Below are 23,226 nucleotides of genomic sequence, written 5' to 3' on the forward strand. Positions count from 1 at the left end.
TCTGTGTGTGTGTCTGTGTGTGTGTGTGTGTGTGTGTGTGTGTGAATTGGTGCGTGTTAGAGAGCAATTACCCCACACAGAGAGCATGTAAACAATTTCCAACATTATATCGTTTATAACTTTTCTTAGCTTATATTTCTATGTATTTGCATGTATATTTGCATGTTCTATGTATGTAAGTCGGAAACTTTCACTTTAACTTAAATGACTTGGGGCCAGATTTACTAAAGAGGGCGAATTAGCCTGAGAGTGCAATTCCAAAAAAACGCTAATGGGAGTGGAAATTTCTGCGGGTGATTTACTGACAATGCACAAATTAAAAAACACAGACGCAGCCAGATCATTTCCATAATGACCAACACAATCTACCAAGCGCAGCGCTTTTTTTGGGGGATGTTAAATAATGGCTCAAATACCAGTAATTTGACAAGCGCAGAAGTTAGTAAATCGCGTTGCGTGATTAATTTTAATACTCTCCTCCCAGAAATTTTGAGTCTGAAAGGGAAACTCCTACAAATGCATATTCAATAAGGTCAGGCGCAAAAATAACTGTCCACGCCTTTCCAGCGCTATTTCGTCACTGCGCGTCTTTAGTAAATACTGACAGTACTGTTTTAACACCAAAAGATGGTTTGCGCTGGCGCAAGCTGTTAGTAAAACTGGCCCTAAGTATTTTTGCAGGTGGCCCGGCTCGTTATAGTCCGGTATCTCCACGTGAGCCGGCGCTAGCGACGCCGAGGTGGCAGTCATGGCCACGGTCGACACGGCCTGCAGGTCGCCGAACAGCCCCTGCTCGCCCGAGTCCAGGACTTGTCGGTGGGACACGCTCTCTTTTCTCTTCGCAGGCATCTCGTAGTGCACCCGCTTCCAGAACTTGGACTGGAGCTGGCTGCTCTTGGGCCCGTACCACTTGATGAGCGACAGCACTCGGATGGTGTGCTTGAGGTCCTCCAGCTCCTGGTAGTTGATGACGCTGCACAGGTCCGAGCATTCGATGGTCCTCAATGTACGCTAGAGACACAGAGAGAGACGGTGACTATGGATGTCACAAAGCAGCAGACACAGACGCTTCAGAAATCATCTGCATTTAGAGCTTTCTGTTGTTCATGCAAAGCAAAGACAACTAAATGCAGGATGTGCAGTGTTGGGGTAAGGCACTACAAGTAACGCCATTTAAGTAATCAGATTACTTTTTTCCAAGTAAGTAGTAAAGAAACCCATTACTTTTTAATTTACTGACTGACAACTCTCCTGCCTGCATGTTGAGAGAAATCAGGAGTAAGTGCAGAGCGTTGTGTGTGAACATGATCTTACTGTAGTTCTAGACTAAATATGAACATGTGTTTACTCATCTCACTGTACAAAAACAGATGCAGCGTTCCTCAAAATCAATAAAACTCAGAATATGATGCAAACCTGCAATAATTAAATATGTTAAAAAACACAAATATTCTTTATGTATTTAATCCCATTTTATTAAACAATGTCTCAATGCTGCTGAACTTCGACGATCCAATTCAACTGCACTAATACGCAGAAATTACTTTAGATAAACATTACATTTGTGTTTCTATTTTTATGATTGAGAAGAAAGTGCTGAACTTTCTTCTCTTGCCTCTTTTTCTTCATGCAGTCAGGAAAGGCAGCACAGCTAAAACACGAGTGTTTACTATTGTCATTTTGCATTATTGACACACTTATTCTTATTTAATACTGTTCAGTTGCTTTGACACAATCTGTATTGTTAAAATCACTATATAAATAAAGGTGACTTGACTTGACTTGACTAAAAGGTTTGTTTGAGCTTTTTGAATTTACATTTCCTTCAGCCTGAGACTCATTCATTTCACGTTTGGTGTGAAAGTGCTTTTACATTGGCCAGAAATATACATTTTTATATTAAAAACAAGCAACCCCAGGTGAGAAAAAAGTAATGCAAAAGTAACGTAATGCATTACTTTCCATAAAAAGTAAGTAATGCAATTAATTACTTTTTGTAGGGAGTAACGCAATATTGTAATGCATTACTTTCTGCAACACTGGGGTGTATTTAGGGGTTCGTCCTGCTCCATTTGTGACACAGACATGCATGATGAAACCTCCAGTTCAACTTTTCTACAAGACCTGGCTTTAGATCTCTCTCTGATGGACAAAGAAACAGGCAAAACAATACCATATGTTATGACTTGTGATAAATGAGGGACCTAAACTATACTGTATCTGGGTGTATTGGTAAACAACCCACAGCAGCAGGAGTCCAGAACATCCTTAGACAGCATTGTGCTAAAAACACCTTAATGCATAGCAATGCTCCATCAAGAACACTCAAGCAACCGCACAGAAACAGTCTATCATAACCGCATGGCAACACCTCAGCAGCTGTATCTCACACACCCATCATCCGCCCACAACACTCCAGCCCTGAGCTCATGAGTTCTGAATGCATCACAAGCTGAAGATGGGATTATGGGGCCAATAACATCAATGAATTAATCTATGAATTTATTAATAAAAAAAACAACAATAAAGCAATACATACAATTACTTAAATTCACCTCTTTTGTGATGAGCATGTTTTAAATTACTGATCTGCATTTAAGGGGCCATAAAAGAAGCCTTTCTCTTTTCTCCTGGTGTTGGTGTGGGTTTCCTCCTGTTCAACAGAATCTGTTTCATCTTCATCAGACTGCGCTGAGTAACAACACATCCAACATTCCTGGGGGAGTTTCTGCATCTTACAGAAAGGAGATGACATGCTCCCTACAGAGGAGTTTTTCATGTTTAATATTCCCACACATGCTGAATGTGGGAAAACACTGCACTGCTGCTCAGGGTAAAGGATAGAGGATCCTGGATGCTGCTAAATAATGCAGAAGGATTCAATGGTTTACACCAGCTGATCAAACTAAGAATGTTCATATTTCGCACAGCTCTCTGAAATATTTGATTATTATTGGTCACTTCATTCTTCATTAAAGTGTTTACATGCATGTTTATTGTGATTAAAATCTGTATACACCATATAAGATGATTAAGACAATTAGAAGTTTATTTGCATCAACGTACTGTACAACGGTTGACATATTGTGTTTACATGCATTGAAGTTTAATCGCAGTATTGCCTAAACGTCCTTATGAGGGTGCATATTAACATAGCCATTGATCCACATTACTGTTGTTATATATTTTTCTGTTCAGCTATTTTCTCTCTCTTCCACAGTTCTCAAGCTACTGTGGCCATTTTGTCTTGTTGTGTTAAATGTATCTCAACTCTTCATATTGTTTATAGCAATCCTTCATCATCATCTGAGAAGCGCATCGCTCACAGGAAGTGAATGGCACTCTCTCTTCCTGTTTCACATGACTCTCTGTTTGCTGCAGATGTCACACATCCCTGTGCATGTGACTGTGGACTAATCACAAGCTCAGGATCTGCCACAAGTTGACAAAAATGTATAATGCGGGTAGTGGTACTGATCAAACCGAGTTGGATTTGTTTTTTGTTTTGTCAAAGCAAAACCAATACTGGAATCCTGAGTTTGTTCAATTTGCATTTGTGGAGCAGGCCTATCTGTGATTATTTGGCAACATTATCCCTTACACATCTTTCCAGCACTCTAGAATTGATTATATGATGAATGTAGAGCTGCAGGAACCAAGCAGAGCACATCCCTAATACTACGCTGGACATGCACCGATCAAACACATTCATGAACTGAGAGAGAGTCGGTTATTTGATTCAGATTAGAAATACACATCATCAACACTGAGCACTCAAACATGAGCTGTCTTCTGCTGTGTGTTTTGCTGACTGTAAGTGTGTGAACATCAGGTGTTGCTCTTACTGCTGCTGGGAATGAGGTCCCGGTGCGGGATGAAGAGTTTATATCCGTAGTGTTTCTCCAGAACGTCCGGTAAGATCTCCAGAGCGAACAGCTCCTCCTCGCTCATCTCACGCTCCACCGACTCCAGGTCCACTTTGGTGTAGGTCAGATAGGCGTCATATTCCTTGTTGTCTGTAAGGAACAGATATGTTGTATTGCACAGGTCAATTCTTTCATCATATTACACATTAAATTATGATTATAAAATGGTCAATACAATAACACTGTCACATTTATGGTCGGTTTTGTTTTTGTTTTCTGTGTTTCCGTTATTCCTGCCTAGTTAGTTTCCATGGTTTTTGATTAATTAGCTCCACACCTGTTTATGCCAACCCTTGCTATGTGTGTTTTCCTGTTTCCCTGGATGTAATTAAAGACTGTATGTTTGAATTGGACTCTGCGTCTCCTCGTTCCTTGCTCCGTGCTCCTCACAGTAACATACCGTGACAGAATAGCAGACCGAAACAATAAGTAAGCGGCGCCCCTTCTCCCCGTGTTTTTGTTTTAAAAGTCTTTTAGTTTTTCCTTGTGTTCGTCCCGCGGCATGGAGATAGCCGCTCGCTTCTCAGCCCTAGCCCACAGAGATCTCCCCTTTGTGGAATATGCGTGGGAGTTCTGCGGGATCGCCATGAAAATGGCGCTGGATGACGCAATGCTCAACTCGCTGTTCTGGATCGGGGCAAATTACCATCGCCCCGTGGACCTCCAAGATACCACTGGACTAAGCTGGAGGGAAGGGATCCTCCGGTGTCTGGAGAGCATCCAGCCCCGATCCAGAACCAGCTCGATGTCAAGCCCGCCGGCCGCCGCTGACTCAAGCCCGCCGGCCACCACTGACTTGGCACTCTTGGACATGGGCTACCTCCAGATTTCTCTGCTCCTATCCTCACCCCAGAATCCGCTCCAGAAAGTTCTCCTTCGTCTCCGCTGGTCCCGTGCAGCTCTCCATCGTCTCCTGAGTCTCCTTCGCCTATGCTGGTTCCGTCCAGCCCTCCTTCGTCTCCTGAGTCCCCCGAGTTAGCCAGCCCTGCTCCTCCAGAGTGCCCTCCAGTACCTGCTCCTCCAGAGCGCCCTCCAGTGCCCGCTCCTCCAGAGCTCCCCCCAGAATTCCTAATTTTCCCCAAGAAAGAAGGTGGCTGAGCCGGCTAAGGTCACAGAGGATCCGCCATGGCCTCCTGAGTCCCCTGCTCTGCCATGGCCCCCTGAGCTACCAGCTCCAGCATGGCAACCTGAACTGCCTGCTCCGCCTTGGCCTCCTGAGTCCCCTGCTCTGCCATGGCCCCCTGAGCTACCAGCTCCACCATGGCAACCTGAACTGCCTGCTCTGCCATGGCTCCCGGAGCTACCAGCTCCGCCACGGCAACCTGAACTGCCTGCTCCGCCATGGCTCCTGGAGCTCCCTGATCCGCCCTGGAGGCCTTGCCGTGTCCTTGTCTTGCACCAGCCTCCAGGGCGCCCATGCCAATGTCACGTTTATGGTCGGTTTTGTTTTAGTTTTCTGTGTTTCCATTATTCCTGCCTAGTTAGTTTCCATGGTTTTTGATTAATTAGCTCCACACCTGTTTATGTCAACCCTTGCTATGTGTGCTTTCCGGTTTCCCTGGGTGTAATTAAAGACTGTATGTTTGAATTGGACTCTGCATCTCCTCGTTCCTCGCTCCATGCTCCTCAAAGTATCAAACCGTGACAAACACAGTCTCATGACAATTTGTAACTATTTTACATTTTAGCAAATGCATATACATTTGTACAGTCTCATTTGTGTGTCCTGCTCATGCTCCACTGGGGCTTTGGTTTAGGGATGCAGCTTCATGCTTACAGATTTGTTTTTCAACTGCTTACACACGTTTTCAAAACTTTGCCTCTTTTTTTTTTTTTTACTTTACACACAAATCCAAAAATTGCAAACACAAATTGTTAATGCCTCACATCTCTTGCAAAATGAAGCACTGAATGCAAAATATCACAAACACATCTCAAAAGCAAACATTTGCAAACACCTTTGCCATAATATTATATTTTTGGATATATCATATACACAGTTAGTCAAAACATAAAGCTTTTCTTCATGAGCTCCTATTTACATTTCTGTACAAGATTTAAAGTAATTGGCAGAGGGATGTTGATAAATTCACATTAAACACGAAAGCAAGATTGAAACCAAACTTTTTTTACTGTAAGCATTTGTGGTTGTGAATACAGTATTACACAGTACCAAAGAAAATAAACACATCAAGCACGTGAGGATTTAGTGTGAGGCACTAATGAATTAGTGTGTCATTCTGATTGGTTGTGTTTGAAAAAGGAAATCAAGATACTTCCTGTTAGATTCTTGTGTGTTACATCATGCCTTTCCATCCGTGTGTTTCTGGTTGCAGTTGGCACATCTCCAAAGATGACCAGCACGAGCGTTGTATTCAGTGTTTGGGTCGTGCTCACGCTGAGGCAGCGCTTGTGGATGGTTTGTGCCCCGCTTGCGAGGCACTTCCCATCAGCACGTTGTGCTCGCGGCTTCGGTTCTTCGTCAAAAGACCCCGAGTCACCGCGGCTGCTTGCCGCTCTGGTCCTTCTACCTCTGGGTATGAGCACAGTGATGTGCGCCATGGAAGAGCATGGGGAAGCGGGATCAGTTTTGCCGGAGCAATCCCCGCGAGCTTCCCGTTCTTCCCTTGCTTCGCTTTTACCGGTCGAGTTTCCGGATGAGTTTGAGAGCTCGTCCCTGGGTGGACTCAATCTTTCATTTAGGGCTCACGAACAGGACAAGCTGTCATTCGCAGTATCGGAGGGTGGGCCTGAGCCATCGGAAGTAGATGATTTGGCTGAGCAAGCACCTACAGGCGCTGAGCCTCAGTCCGAGGCTGACGCTGAGTTTTACTTTACACACAAATCCAAGAATTGCACACACAAATTGCTAAATGCCTCACATCTCTTGCAAAATGAAGCACTGAATGCAAAATATCACAAACACATCTCAAAAGCAAACATTTGCAAACACCTTTGCCATAATATTATATTTTTGGATATATATCATATACACATAGTTATTCAAAACCCAAAGCTCTTCTTTCATGAGCTCCTGTGTACATTTCTGTACAAGACTGAAAGAAATTGGCAGAGAGATGTTGAAAATTTCATATACACAGTTAGTCAAAACATAAAGCTTTTCTTCATGAGCTCCTATTTACATTTCTGTACAAGATTTAAAGTAATTGGCAGAGGGATGTTGATAAATTCACATTAAACACGAAAGCAAGATTGAAACCAAACTTTTTTTACTGTAAGCATTTGTGGTTGTGAATACAGTATTACACAGTACCAAAGAAAATAAACACATCAAGCACGTGAGGATTTAGTGTGAGGCACTAATGAATTAGTGTGTCATTCTGATTGGTTGTGTTTGAAAAAGGAAATCAAGATACTTCCTGTTAGATTCTTGTGTGTTACATCATGCCTTTCCATCCGTGTGTTTCTGGTTGCAGTTGGCACATCTCCAAAGATGACCAGCACGAGCGTTGTATTCAGTGTTTGGGTCGTGCTCACGCTGAGGCAGCGCTTGTGGATGGTTTGTGCCCCGCTTGCGAGGCACTTCCCATCAGCACGTTGTGCTCGCGGCTTCGGTTCTTCGTCAAAAGACCCCGAGTCACCGCGGCTGCTTGCCGCTCTGGTCCTTCTACCTCTGGGTATGAGCACAGTGATGTGCGCCATGGAAGAGCATGGGGAAGCGGGATCAGTTTTGCCGGAGCAATCCCCGCGAGCTTCCCGTTCTTCCCTTGCTTCGCTTTTACCGGTCGAGTTTCCGGATGAGTTTGAGAGCTCGTCCCTGGGTGGACTCAATCTTTCATTTAGGGCTCACGAACAGGACAAGCTGTCATTCGCAGTATCGGAGGGTGGGCCTGAGCCATCGGAAGTAGATGATTTGGCTGAGCAAGCACCTACAGGCGCTGAGCCTCAGTCCGAGGCTGACGCTGAGATGGCAGCCGTGCTTGCCCGGGCAGCCAAGAGCATCGGGCTGGAGTGGTCTCCCCCACCCTGCCCCGAGCACTCGCGGCTGGACAATTGGCTTCTGGATGCTAAGCGCGACACTAAGCAGGGCTCGGCCCCAGTGCCTTTCTTCCAGGAAGTGCACGAGGAGCTGACGTAATCGTGGAAGGCCCCTTTTTCGGCCAGAGCACGGTACACCGGCTCCTCTGCCCTCACCACCCTCGATGGGGGTCCATCAAGGGTGTATACGGAGGTTCCCCAGTTGGAGAGAGCGATTGCGGTGCATCTTTGCCCGCAAAACGCCGCCACCTGGCAGGGCCGCCCGAGACTCCCATCCAGGGCCTGTACGTTCTCTTCGTCCCTGGTGGCGAAGGCTTATTCGGCTTCTGGACAAGCTGCGTCCGCCCTGCATGTCATGGCCATCCTGCAGGTCTATCAGGCCAAGGCGTTGAAAGAACTGGACGAGGGTGTTCCCAACCCAGAGGTACTGCAGGAACTGCGCTCGGCGACTGACTATGCTTTCCGGGCTACGAAGGTCACGGCGCAGGCTCTGGGGAGGGCGATGTCCACTTTAGTGATCCAGAACCGCCACCTGTGGCTCAACACATCCTGCCTCAGCGTGGGTCAGGTCCTGCTCCTGCACCCTCGAGTCAGCAGCCCCCGTCTGCTCGTCACCGGGAATGGCCCCCTGCGAGGACTGCTGAGGCCCCGCAACAGCCCGGGCCTTCAGTCAAGCCTGACCAACGGCCCACCACTCGCAGGAAGGTGGCACTGCCAGCTCGTCATCAGGGCACCAGGAACCCTTGTAAGGCTTCAAAGTGTTCCTGAGATGGGCGACCCAGGGAGGAGGGACCATTTGGCCAGCCTGGATCCACTTCTGGCGGGGGATGGGAGGTGAATTCGGCTCCACCACAACATTCCTTTGAGACCGTTGGCAGGGTATCTGGATGCTTGGTCAAGCCTCTCCAATCCCTCCCGATGGCTCATCAGAACCATAGTGCTCGGCTATTCGATTCAGTTCGCCAGGCGCCCGCCCAAGTTCAGGGGCATTAGGTTTACCTCAGTACGAGGCGAGAATGCCGCTGTTCTTAGAGCAGAGGTTGCAACCCTTGTCGAGAAGGGTGCAATCGAGCCTGTCCCCCTGGCCGAAACGAAGAAGAGATTTTACAGCCCATACTTCATTGTACCCAAGAAGGGTGGGGGGCTCAGACCAATCCTGCATTTGAGGACTCTGAACCGGGCCCTTCACAAGCTTCCGTTCAGAATGTTAACCCTCAAGCACATATTATCATGTGTCAGAGATCAGGATTGGTTTGTGGCAATAGACCTGAAGGGTGTGTACTTTCATGTCTCAATCCTACCAAGGCACAGGCCGTTTCTTCGGTTTGCCTTCGAAGGATGGGCATATCAGTACAAAGTTCTTCCTTTCGGGCTGTCCCTGTCTCCTCGTGTCTTTATGAAGATCGCGGAGGCTGCCCTTGCTCCCAGTACAAGGTTCTTCCCTTCGAGCTGTCCCTGTCTCTTCGGGTCTTTACGAAGATCGCTGAGGCTGCCCTTGCCCCTCTCAGGAAAGTGGGCATTCGCATTCTCAATTACTTCGATGACTGGTTGATCCTAGCTCACTCGCGAGAATTCTTTGCGCACACAGGGACATGGTGCTCGACCACCTAGCCCGAATGGGACTTCGTGTCAACTGGGAAAAGAGCAAACTCTCCCCTGTGCAGAGTATCTGTTTTCTCGGAGTAGAATAGGACTCGGTTATGATGACTGCACGCCTCTCTCAGGATCGTGCTCAGTCAGTGCTCAAATGCTTGAGGGCTCTCAAGCAGAGAACGGCGGTCCCTCTCAAAAACTTTCAGTCTCCTGGGGCATATGGCGTCCTCTGCCGCGGTCATGCCGCTGGGACTGATGCATATGAGACCACTTCAGCACTGGCTTCGTACCTGAGTCCCGAGATTGGCATGGTGCCACGGCTCACATCGTGTGAACATCACACCATTGTGTCGCCGTACCTTCAGTCATTGAGAGGACATCTCTTTTCTATGGGCAGGAGTGCCCTTTGAACAGGTGTCCAGATGCATCGTTGTTACAACAGATACTTCCAAGACAAGTTGGGGTGCCGTGTGCAACGGGCGGGCAGCATCAGGGGTCTGGACAGGCCCTCGGCTGCACTGGCATATCAATTGCCTAGAGCTGTTGACTGTGCTTTTGGCCTTGAGGAGGTTTCGACCATTGATCCAAGGCAAGCACGTGTTGGTCCGGACGGACAACACAGCGACGGTTGCATACATCAACCACCAGGGTGGTGTTTGCTCCCATCGCATGTCACAACTCGCCCGCCATCTCTTACTTTGCCAGCACAAACTCAGGTCTCTGCATGCCACTCATATCCCGGACGACCTCAATCGTGTAGCGGATCTCCTCTCTTGACAGGTCTCGCTCAGAGGCAAGTGGAGGCTTCACCCCCAGATGGTTCAGCTGATTTGGAGTTGGTTCAGCCAGCCACAGGTGGACCTGTTTGCTTTGTTGGAATCGACCCACTGCCAGTTGTGGTACTCCCTGACCGAGGCTCCCCTCGGCACAGACGCACTGGCTCACAGCTGGCCCAGGGGCCTACTCAAGTATGCGTTTCCCCCAGTGAGCCTCATTGCATAGACACTGTGCAAAGTCAGGGAAGACGGAGAACAGCTCCTGCTTGAGACCCCTTATTGGCCCAACAGGACCTGGTTCTCGGAGCTCGTGCTCATGGCATCAGTTCCTCCCTGGCAAATTCAAAGGGCACAATTTGGCATCCGCGTCCAGATCTCTGGAACCTTCATGTTTGGTCCCTGGACGCGACCAGAAGGAACTTAGAGACCTTTCACCAGCCGTGGTGAATACCATTACTCAGGCCAGAGCCCCCTCGACGAGGCGGTTGTACGACCTGAAGTGGCGTTCTTCCCAGGGGAAGGACCCTCGGAGATGTGGAATCGGATCTGTGCTCTCCTTCCTCCAAGGAGGTCTGGACAGGCACCTGTCTGCTTCTACACTTAAGGTGTACGTGGCCGCGATTGAGGCTAACCACGACACCGTGGGAGGCAGATCGGTGGGGAGGCATGATCTGGTTATCAGGTTCCTCAAAGGCGCCCGGAGGTTGAACCCTCCGAGGCCACGTCTCATTCCCTCTTGAGATCTCACTGTGGTCTTGCAGGCCTTACAGAGAGATCTGTTTGAGCCCCTTCAGTCAGTTGAGTTCAGTGCCCTCTCCATGAAGACGGCCCTCCTGACTGCCCTTACTTCTGTCAAGAGGGTGGGGGATCTCCAAGCCCTCTCCGTTAACAAATCATGTCTGGAGTTCTGGCCAGCAGACTCTCACATTGTCCTGAGACCCTGGCCTGAATATGTGCCCAAGGTTCTCACCACTCCTTTCAGGGACCAGGTGATAACATTGCAAGCTATCCCCTTCCAGGAAGGGGACCCCGACCTGTCTCTGTTGTGCCCAGTGCGAGCCCTACGCACATACCTAGATCGCACTTCTGAACAGCTCTTTATCTGCTTCGGAGGACAGCAGAAGTGGAATGCTCTCTCCAAACTGAGGATCGCCCACTGGACTGTGGATGCGATCTGAACGGCCTATCAGACCAGAGGCCTACATTGCCCACTGGGAGTGAGAGCTCACTCTACCAGGGGCATGGCTGCATCAGCAGCCCTAGCGAACGGGGCCTCTCTAGCAGATATCTGTAGAGCTGCAGGTTGGGCTATGCCTAATACATTTGCTAGATTTTATAATCTGCGAATGGAACCAGTTTCTTCTAGAGTCCTGTACGTCAGTTCTTAGACTGGCAGGGTGTAGAGCTTGCTACCAGCGCCACTCCCCCCAGGGTGGTTATGCGCTTGTTCAGTCCAGCTCAGGTTCCTTTCATGAACTCTGGACTACCCTTCTATCACATAAGCACTTTACTTAGCGTAGTTCGACGGAGGAACTTGCTATTAGAACTCATTACGAGGTAGGTTCCCTCGAGTGTATTGGGTCAGTGATCCACATGTAGTGGCTCCTCTTGAGGCCCCATGTGTGTATTCTCCACTGTATTGCCCCTGAGGCTCAGTGTTCCCCTAGACAGACGTTCTCTCTATAGGTTCTGGGTTTTGGTAGATCTCCCCTTACGCGGAGTACTTAAGTACTAATATGTACTTTTAAGGTACTTATATGCACCGTTTAGGGGTAGATAAGGTACAAAGGTGTACCTTTTTCAAAGGTACTGCCCCCGTGACAACTTCTGAGAGTGTAGGTAACTCTTAATGTTATGAAATATGTATTGTATGCATTTTGTAGAGAGAAACAAATTGCATTAAGGCCTTGTTTAGGCTTTTCTAGCCATCTGTTCAGGACTCCGATACAACATTACAGTAGTAAAAAGTTTTTTTTTTGCATGGCTTGCAAAAACAGTTGCATGAACTAGATGTTGCCCTCAAAATATTTGTAATTAGAAACAGAAACTGTTATTGTTCATGTTATTCTTGCGTACCATCATCGGCCTCATCACTGCCGAAGTGTCGTCGGTAGCACAGCATGATCTCCACATTATAGCACTTATAGATGGCTGTGAAGATCCCCAATATCAGCATGATGGCACCCAGACCACCAACCAGCTCCAGCCTGTACACATCTGCATGAGAAAACAGATGACTTCTTTATGACTTAATTCATAAGGTCCAAAGGTATACATGTATCTGATCAAAAACACAGTAAAAACAGTAATATTGAAATAGTATTATAATTTAAAATAACTGTTTTAAAATTAAATTTATTCCTGGCATGTAAACTTGCACTTTCAGTAGTTGAGCTGCTTCTTTTTTTGCCTCATATGTTTTCTTTCTTTCTTTCTTGATTCATTGTGGAAACTGTGATACTTTTTTTCAGGATTTTTTTTTTTTTGATGAATGGAATGTTTAGCTGCAACATTATAAATGTCTTTAATGTTGCTCTTGCTCTTGCTGCTATTGTGTGTTTTGATCAAATAAATTCAGCCTTAGTGAAAAAAAAAAAATTATATATATATATATATATATATATATATAAAACCTTAATTATTCCAAACTTTTGATTGGTAGTGTCACCATTTCCCCCCCTTTAAACTGTCATAAACAAAATGTCACGTCCAGCACATCTCACCACTGAATCACCAATCGTCTGTCTAAAGGATGGATTTATATACAGTATATCTGAGATTTGTTGAGTGTTGTGGTTGATTGAGTGACCATCATTCACAGAGTTTAATGAGCCAAAATGTATCTGCAGCAATATTTACATTACATTTACATTTAATCATTTAGCAGATGCTTTTATCCAAAGCGACTTACAAATGAGGACAATAGAAGCAATCAAAACCAACAAAAGAGCAACAATACAATATATAAGTGCTGTGATAAGTCCTGATTAGTCTAACGCAGTACACATAGCAAGATTATTTATTTATTTATTTATTCAAATAATAAATAAAAAGAATGACAAGTCGATAAAATAGAAATAAAATAGAGAGTGCTAGTGTTAGAGGGTCAAGTTATTGTTACTATTTTTTGTATAATAATTAAAAAGAAAACAAGAATAGAAATAGAATAGAGAGAGCAAGTGTTAGAGAGTCAAGTCTAGATGAAAGCGATGGTTTTTAGCCGTTTCCTGAAGATGGCTACAGACTCAGCTGTTTGGATATGTGAAACACTTCAGAAAAACCAAAAGAAAGGATGATAATGCCCTTCTTTTAAGTGCACAATGCAAGTGAGTTTATGTCAGTGCCTGAAACACTTACTAAGTTACTTGTATGATGTTTGTGAGACAGAGCTGGTTCTGTTTGAGCAGGATAACTGATATGTGCTCAGTGTGAAGCTGTTTTTAATATCTGCTCTTGTATGAGCGAGAGAGTCAGAGTTCAGCCATGTCCATGAGAACTCAGAGAAGAGAGATGAAGACAGCACAAGATAATGAAACATCTCAATCCGGCTGCTGTGTGTTCATCTGAGCACTTCGTGCATGCTGCGTATTACTGATATGAACTATATGGCTCCGCGTTATCGTCCGGGCAGAACTATTGTTCCAGCCACCAAAGACAGATTCACAAATAACCTGCCTGATTTATCTCAACTGCTCCCTTTCTTCTGCAGGACGGCGCTCCCGCTGCCTCGGCCGATGTGGTTCTCCACGTTACAGGTGTAGTTGCCCATGTCCGTCTCCTCCACAGCGTCAAAGATCAGCGACAGCTCCACCTCCTTCTCCCCCAGAAACTCCCGCACCACCCTGAACACACACACATTAGCACACTTTCATGCTATTCATGCCGTGTCTGCAGAATGACGCAGATATGGAAACTTTCTTCATGCATGGAGCATTACATTTGGCAGTATGAAACAGAGCATGCTGCGCAGATCCTGTTTCCCATCATGCTCTTATGTTCGCAGCGTGTCTAATGAACCAGAACATCAGCAGCAGTTTGTAACGTCTCATTATTTGACAGCCAAGGGTTGAGATATTCTTACTTGATATTGGTTTGAGAATGCAAAATAAATGAAACACTGATTTACATTTTTTTTTTTCAACTGCTTACACACAAAATCTTTACTTGTCACATAATTTCTGAAAGCTGACACTCAAACAGCAGAAGCACACACCAAATCTGCAGAACCATACACTAATTCTCAGCCTTTGACTTGCAAAACACAGCACCAGTTCTCTATGTAACACACAAAGATCTAACAGGAATTAATATTATGGCAAAGGTGTTTGCAAATCTTTGCTTTTGAGATGTGTTTGTGATATTTTGAATGAAGTGCTTCATTTAGCAAGAGATGTGAGGCATTTTGCATTTTGTGTTTAATTCTTGGATTTGTGTGTGAAGTTTTGAAAAAAAGAGGCAAAGTTTTGAAAATGTGTGTAAGCAGCTGAAAACGTCAACTGATGTTCATCTAAAGGCTAAACATACAAAAGATCTAAATACACAAGCAGACATGGCTTTAATGAATATACTGAACAGACACGTTTCACATTTCAGTCTGAATATATTCAGATTTTATTCAGAAGGTCTTTGAGGATGAATTGCTCTCTTTAGATCTTGCTCTCATATTTGGATTCACTTTAAAAAATAGAAACGAAGAGGTGAAGCATCCATATAATATTAGTCCTATTAAAATATTCCCAGCATACATATTAATGTTTTATAATCATGATGAGTCATTCTATGCTCAAACATTCATTTATATAAAATAAAAGCACTGGAAAAAGATCAATTCCATCTTTTGAAATGCCATCCTTTCAAAACTTCCTAAAGTTACAATAAAAGCCAGAAACAGTTCTGTTATTATCCAGTGCTCCCTGTCAGTTGTGACATTAAACCAGGCAATTTTCCTGATGAATTCTTTATTCTTTATACTTTATATGTGACACATGAAGAAAGCTCCAGCATGTCTAAGAGTAATAGAAGGGCATTATCCACCTGAAATGAAGGAGTAGCTCATACAGATCAAACAGACATCAAAGGAAGATGAGCAAGGATAACGGCTGACAGTGACTCAAGCATAAAACACGCTATCAGAGGAATTATGTTACAGATCACTGAAACAACACTGCATTTGATTACTGATGTTTAGCTGCCACCGCCAGCACACATTCTTTTAATATTTCTGAAAGAAGTGTCTTTAATGCTGCATTTTATTGTTTCAAAATACTGTACCAACAGAAATATTGTGAAATATTATTATAATTTACTCCATTACCATCTATTTACACCATTACTCCATTTTTTCAGGATAATTTGATAAATATAAAGTTCAAAAGAAAAGCATCTATTGGAAATTGTTTTTTTTGTAACAATGTAAATATCTTTACTGTCACTTTTTAGCAAGGTTTTTATTATTATTATTATTATTTTTTTTTTAACAAATGAGCATGTCAAATAATTAGCAGACGGTTTTGGCCGTCACAGCAGGTCACGTGTAATGTCAGCTACTCACTGAAATGTATTTTCTAAGAACTGTTTTTCTTCTTTCACCTGTACTCTGTAGAGTAATAACTCAAGATGTGTCCACACTCATTCACACCTGTCGCACATCACTGCCTTAACAATATACTGTGTGTGTGTGTGTGTGTATATATATACACAGTATATATAGTGTGTGTGTGTGTGTGTTAGAGAGAGAGAGATCAGGAAGGTGATGCTGGCTTAACAACAGTATTTGGAGAATGTACTGTCAGACATGTTGAATGACAGTGTGTGTGTGTGTGTGTGTGTGTGTGTGTACCTGGTATTTATCATGTAATGGGGACCAAATGTCACCACAAGGATAGTAATACCAGTAAATTTGGACCTTGTGGTGACAGTTTTAGTTTTTTAGTTTTTTGAAAATCTAAAAATGCAGAAAGTTTCCTGTAAGGGGTAGGTTTAGGGGTAGTGGGAATATGAGTGTGAGTCAGGCTTGTGCTGCTGGAGCTCTGGTTCTTGCTGAGTGTAATAGCGCGTCACACTAGGATTAGATGCAGAATTACTTCAGACCATCTGTTTGTGTGGTTTTTGGGAGGGAAAAAAAGCTAATTCATAACATAATTTAAAACGAGTAAATTGGAAGTAGTCCAAAGGCTTTTGTTTTTGTCACATAACTATGGACAACCCTGTTACTTTATCATCGGCATTATTTCCAAGCAGTGCAACTTCATTAGACACAAAGTGAGTGCCTACTATATAGTCATCACTCGACAGAATATATGGACACTTACACCTACACTTTAATGACATTGCTTTCTTTGCAGCTATAACAGCTTCCACTCTTCTGGAGCAGCTTTCCTCATGATTTTGGGGAGTTTCTGTGTGTGTTTTGCACATTCATCCAGTAGATCATTTGTGAGGTCAGACACTGATGTTGGATGAGAAGACCTGGCTCTCAATCTCCGTTCCAGCTCAACCAAAGGTGTTTGATGGGGTCGAGGTCTGCTTCTACACCAAACTCATCCAACCTTTACGGAGCTTGCTTTATGTACTCAGTCATGCTGGAAGAGAAAAGGTCCTTCCCCAAACCGATCCCACAAAGGTGGAAGCACAGCATTGTCTTGATTTCTTGATTTCAAGACATTTTAAGATTTCACTGGAAGTAAGGGGTCCAGCACAGCCCCACACCATTATCCTTCATCCACCAAACTTACATTACCAATGGGTCTGATTGAAACAGATGAATTCAATCATTAAGAGCTGTCTCCCAATACTGTGTCCATATATGAACCCATGGGTTGGGTGTTTTTGCCAGCGTGGCGCCCCATGCGCTGTATATTTTGCATGCCCCACTTTTGCACCCATGTGTATATTTACATTACAAATAATGAATATGATCAAACTGCCTATGATTCCCTGATATTTCCAGGTTTTCACTGACTGTGGGAAACCTTTACTCTTATTGTAGTAATGTTCAGTTGTAATGTTTTCCCTGGGTTCCTCAACCTCACACTTTTCTTCATTTGAGGTCATTCACAAGGATGCATCACTCCTGAATTAAACACAGCACCATCTAGAGGCTCAGAAAAAAAGTTTTTAGCTAAGAGTTTTATCTTAAAACCTATCCACAAAGTTGCTGAGACAAGCTTTTACTAAGGAATAGAGAGAAGTCTTAAACCCAGAGTAAGAGCGGGGTGGATGATGTCAGCATGCTCATTAACTATGCACACAGTGATTGGCTGATAGTCTCTGTCAGAGATTTATTCATAGAACTATTGTAGAGCGTGATATTATGTTGCCATATTCAAATAAAGGTTTAAAAATAAAAATGTAAATAAAGATTTTAAAACGCAGGCTAAGTGTCACTAATTAAACAAGTATATGTTCAGATAATTGTCAGCCTCTTACACGTGTGCTTCTCTTAAACAATTAGCGGATATGCATATAAACAGCCTTTTAATTAACAGAGTAGAATAATCATGGCTGATAGTAAGACATGCAAACGTAAACCAGCTAAAAGAACAGCTGTTGCTTCTTGTCCAGCTGTTTAATGAAAACAAGGACATAATCAAAGGAAAATCTGGAGTGGGGATAACCTCCAAAACCAAAGGCGATATCTTTATAAAAGCTCATTATCATCAAATATTTCTAAAATGTTTCTGTTCTGAGGCAGACTGCTGGAAACAGCTATTTTAGGATAGCTTGTGGCTTGGTTTTTAGTGACTTAGGACTCCTCTTCACTGCTCCTAACCTTTCACAGATTTAGGAGCTAGTTTTAGTGCTCAAACACTTTGTGAAATACTCTTTACTGTGAAAAATTTAGGACTGACACGGACATTATTTTTAAGATTTCTCCTAAATCTGCGAGTTATGAGCTACTTTTAGCCTGAAGATGTTTTGTGAATACGGGCCCTGAACCAGTAATGATTCAAACACATCAAACACTATTGAAAGAACTGAGGACTTCAGACACTCGCAAAACACTAAACACCTGAACATTTTCAGCAGGCAACAAATCACTGACGTCTCTGAGCACAGATATCAGCACCACTATAATATGGCAATGTAACTCAAATCTGCATATTAGAAAAGATATCAAAGATTTGAGTTCCTCAGAAAACAAGGACGGCATGGGGTGGAGAGTGACGTCACTGCCTCGAATTCTGTTTCTTATTTCTAAGAAGGGGAAATATATTTGATGTTCATCGGCACAAATCAGCACTAATCGAGCACAAATGAACTGCGCTGATTTGGAGCAGCTTGGGCAACATGGGGTGGAGAGTGACGTCACACGGTCAAAAAAGAATGTTTAATATCTCAAACAGCAAACCAGCACAAACGTTAGTTTTTGCGGCACAAATCAGCACAAACGTATCACAAATGAATGGCATAGTTTTGGTGATTATTTCTTTTTATGGGGTGCCAACTTCATGGATGTTTGGAATTGAGGTTCATCAGACCAGAGAATCTTTAGGTGCTTTTTTGCAAATACCAAGTGTGTTTTCATGTGTCTTCACTGAGGAGAGGATTGAGTTTGGCCAGATCGGTGGAGTGTTGCAGTGATGTTTGTCCTTCTGTCTCCACATATGATCATGGAGCTCAATTAGAGTGACCATCAGGTTCTTGGTCACCAGTCTAGACAAGGCCCTTCTCAATCAGGAGGCCAGCTCTAGGAAGAGTCCTGGTTGTTTCAAACTTCTTCCATTAAGGGTAACAGACACTACATGCTTCTGTGACCCTTCAATGCTGCAGAATTTTTTCCTGAACTCTTCCCCAGATGTGTGGCTTGACACAAACCTGTTTCTGAGCTCTCATGAGCTAAATTTCAACTGTCCCAGATAAGGATATGAATACTTACGCAATGGAATCATTTAAGTTTTTTGTATTTTTAATAAATTTGCAAAGATGTTAAAAACCTGTTGTTTGCTTTGTCATTATGGTGTATGGAGTGTAGATTGATGTGGAAAAAAAGTAATTTAAAGGAGTTTGAATACTTTTGCAAGGCAATATATGTGTGTGTGTGTGTGTGTGTGTGTGTGTGTGTGTTTGTGTGTGTTTGTGTGTGTGTGTGTGAGTGTATTGTTTTAATTTTGATAATTCATTGCATATTTTTGGCATGTTGTCACTGAAATGAAAAAGGTCTGTTACCTGTAACGCTCAGGTTTTCTACAGAAGAATGAAACATCATCAGCATGCGCTAGTGGTACACAAAGAGCATGATGAATCAGACTTTAGCAGATGTAGTTTTTATGTGTGCTCAAAAAAGTGGAAGCGGTGAAAAAGGAAGGGATAAGAGCTTGAGGTAAGCAGTTTTATGTTTTAGCGCCATGTCATGTTGATTTCATGTCTCAGTTTTATTGGTTGGTCAGTAAACGCGGGTCGTAGCAGCGAACACACTGTGCGATGATCACGCTGTATCGTAGGCTATCTTTGATCACAAGACTGTGATAACGGCCGTCTTTGAAGCTCTCTCACTGTACCACACAGGAGCACTGATTAATCGCCACGATCACAGAAATCACCACGATTGTTTCACGATGCCAGTCTTTCGTCTGGGACAGCCGGAAATCCTGCAGTGTGTTTAGGGCTTTAAAAATTGACCGAATGTAGAAAAAGTTGCAAAACATAAAATGCATTAATTCTTTGGCCATTTAGTATGAGGAACTCACTTACAGAGTGGCGTTTGATGACTGGGGTCTGTCGGCTCAGTTTGATCAGATGATCAGCTGTTTTTGGTCAAAGCATGGCCACTAATGATGACATCACTATTCAGAATGAGTAGATGTTTCAGGCCTGTGTAGAGTTTGTGATTATATAAAACCTGTGTTATGTTTCATCTCAACATTAGAGTGATTCGTGTTCTCTTGGGTGCAGTCTTGGAGTATATTAGCAACTCTGTACCACTTTTCCAAAGTCTTTTTCTAGACAAAGCTCTACATCACTCAGTTTAACTTCAAATACAAACTTATTGAACTTGAATCCAGTATTTTAGCTTTATATAACTTTATTATATCATAACTTTAATATGTTATGATATATTCAGTGTTATCATTGAGATGCCATCATAGATTTAGAAATACTTTGAACAGTTTTTATTATTTTTTTTACATTTTCAATTTTCATTTTAAATTTAGTTAAAGTTTAAGTAATTTTGTGTTGTGTGTTTGCCATTTTTATTAGTTTTTTTAATATGTATAGTTTTTTATTATTCATGTTTAGTTTAAGTTATTTCATTATTAACTTTCAGTTCTAGTTATTTTAGTACATCATTCAACTAAATGAAAAGGAAAAATATTGCCTCGCATTTTATTTCAGTTAATGTTTATTTTTGTTTCAATGAACTAAAATGCATTTGTACGGTTTCATCATTATAACCCTGGTTATATTAAATTATATTATGTTTGATGAAAGCCCAGACCAACTTTAATTGTTAAATTGATACAACAATTTTTAAATATACGTCGATTATATTCAAAAAAGTCCTAAAACTGTTTACAGTGTATAGACAATTTAGTGTCTCAAATCAATCAATCAATCAATCAATCAATCAATCAATAAATCTCAGTGTCTCACAGGTACTGTACATACTGCATATAGTGACTGTATAGTGACTGGTGTTTTGTATATGATACTGTACTGCACACAATAATGTATAGTGCACACTTGAACAGTCTCATGCATGTGTTTCCGGCGCAGCTGTGTGTGAATGACAGCAGATGAGCACACGTTTTGTCCACTAGAGGTCTCTATGTGCTCAGCGGCTGTGAGTGTGTGTTATACAACGCTGCTCTGTTCTTCAGCTCATGCACGCTCATCTGACCACAGTTTATTGCTCTTAATTGAAGTAACGCAGTACCTGACTTCACTCTCTCGTATGTGTCCGTCCAGCTCCTCCACAAACTTATCTCCCTTCATCCAGTAGATGATGGGCCGGGAATCTCCGCTGTAGCCGAAGAAAGCCCTGCAGTCCAGGACCAGACGCATGCCTGTCCAACACAAGCACAACAGACAGCCGTCAGCGTTAGACGGAAATAATGCTCACTTCATCACTCATACACGACCTGGAGCCTTCACAGAACACACACACACACACACACACACTCTAAATGAAGAGATGTGGACACAGAAATGAGTGTTTACTGCTCTGCATCCTCAGCTCACGCTCCTCTTCTCATTGACCTGCTGCAGGAGTGATTGGGAAACTCTGAACAGCACTGCTTTATTTACTGCACCGATCCTCTGTTCTCACGTATGCTGATTATATGCAAATAATGTGTAAAAACCCTTCAGGGCTTTCAGCAGCATTAGCAGCACAGCAGTGAAGAGCTTCCTCTGCCTGCAATTACAGCTTTTAAGAGAGAGAAAGCGGCAGGAGATGCTAATGAACGACCGCAGTGTTTAGTGCTCAACACTTTATCCAGTTCGCTCCAGGAATCAGATCCAGAGCGGCTGAGGCTCACTGTCGACTTCAGCGCTGAAGGAACTGCAGAGGATTTCTCATGCATACACACATCCTTACAGTAGACATCAGGATCAACTCTGCATTTAATCTAAACCAGCTGTGTACTGCACATTTTACAATGTTCTCATTCATTTCAGTCTGAGAGAATCATATCCTCATCTAATGGTCAGAATGATCAAAGTGCTGCTTTAGTTCACTGTTCACTGAAGACAATCAAACAGAAAGCAGAAACTAAACAAAGGACAGCTGAACACATCTCTTTGAACACATGAAACACGGTGTGCAATGTCTCACCTTTCTTATAATAAGTGAAATGGTTTGTTTGAATGGTGTGTGAGTTTGAAGTGAGTGCATCTGTTTGGTGTCGGACTGATGGCAAACAGGAGGAGTGTTCGAGAAACTTGCTTTAAAATTCATTATTTGTATTGTATTGGTTGAGGGATTTGTCTTTAAAGAATAGTTCATCCAACAATGAACGTGCTCACTGTGTCACAGCCATCAGCTGGTGTGCCTATGACCGCCACCGGAGGGCACTCTTCCCGGATCACTGCCTGTGTTCTTCTGGACTTCAGTTCCCATCACCCTTGCACAGACTATCATGCTTCACTGCCTTCAGCTGTTTGTCATTTAACTATTTAGCTCACCCTGATATATACCATGTTCACTCTGTCTTCTGTGTGTTTTTTTGCTGGTGTTGTCTTCTGGATTACCTTGTTCTTGCGCTTTTTTTCTTTTGCCCTGTTTCTGGATCTTTGTCTTGATTACTCATTAAAACTGCACTTGGATCTTATGTAGTCCCAGAGTGTTCCGTGATATCCTCAGGTCATCCGAGATCAGGATGAGTTTGTTTCTTCATCAGGTCTGGAGAAATGTAGCATTGCATCAGTGTCTCAGCAATGGATGCTCTGCAGTGAATGGGTGCCGTCAGAATGAGAGTCCAGTCTTATTTTGGATTATAGACTCATATTTTAGCTGGAAGTGACAGTTAAAAATGTCTTAATGCTGGATTTGTTTCAGCTTTTTGTGTTCTCCAGATGTTAGCTGATGGACTGGAGTGCTGTGGATTACTTGTGGATTATTGAGATGTTTTTATCAGACTCTCATTCTGACGGCACCCAGGCCCGAGTGTGAGTGCATTTTCATGTTTGGGTGAAATACTCCTTTAACTCTGTGCACATGCTGGCATGAATGATATTTCAAATCATATCTAGGAGGGACTGTATGTAGAGAGCAGAGCAGAAACAACACCCTAGCGAACAACCAGAACAACCTACAGCAGCAGCAAAACACACATTTACTCAGCTATCTAAATGGGGACATTCCATAGGCGATGGAAAATATGGTTACGTAGATGCACGCTCACACACACACACACACACACACACACACACACGCTCGCTCACACACACACACACACACACACACACACACACACACACACACACACACA

General features: G+C 43.4%; 1 protein-coding gene across 1 annotated transcript in view; it reads right to left on the bottom strand.

The window, feature by feature from the left end:
* Positions 1-23,226, bottom strand: part of LOC107677005 (X-linked interleukin-1 receptor accessory protein-like 2) — a 208,257-nt gene that overhangs the window by 3,139 nt on the left and 181,892 nt on the right. The window contains exons 7-12 of the mRNA XM_016471781.1: positions 21,171-21,300; positions 13,985-14,136; positions 12,371-12,511; positions 3,840-4,016; positions 3,705-3,715; positions 665-1,011 (exon numbers count right to left, since the gene is read on the bottom strand). Coding sequence (XP_016327267.1) covers positions 665-1,011; positions 3,705-3,715; positions 3,840-4,016; positions 12,371-12,511; positions 13,985-14,136; positions 21,171-21,300 — 958 coding nt within the window. The remainder of the gene's footprint in view (positions 1-664; positions 1,012-3,704; positions 3,716-3,839; positions 4,017-12,370; positions 12,512-13,984; positions 14,137-21,170; positions 21,301-23,226) is intronic.

Source organism: Sinocyclocheilus anshuiensis, unplaced genomic scaffold, assembly GCF_001515605.1.
Source record: "Sinocyclocheilus anshuiensis isolate Anshui unplaced genomic scaffold, SAMN03320099.WGS_v1.1 scaffold608, whole genome shotgun sequence".
NCBI classification, from domain to species: Eukaryota; Metazoa; Chordata; class Actinopteri; order Cypriniformes; family Cyprinidae; genus Sinocyclocheilus; species Sinocyclocheilus anshuiensis.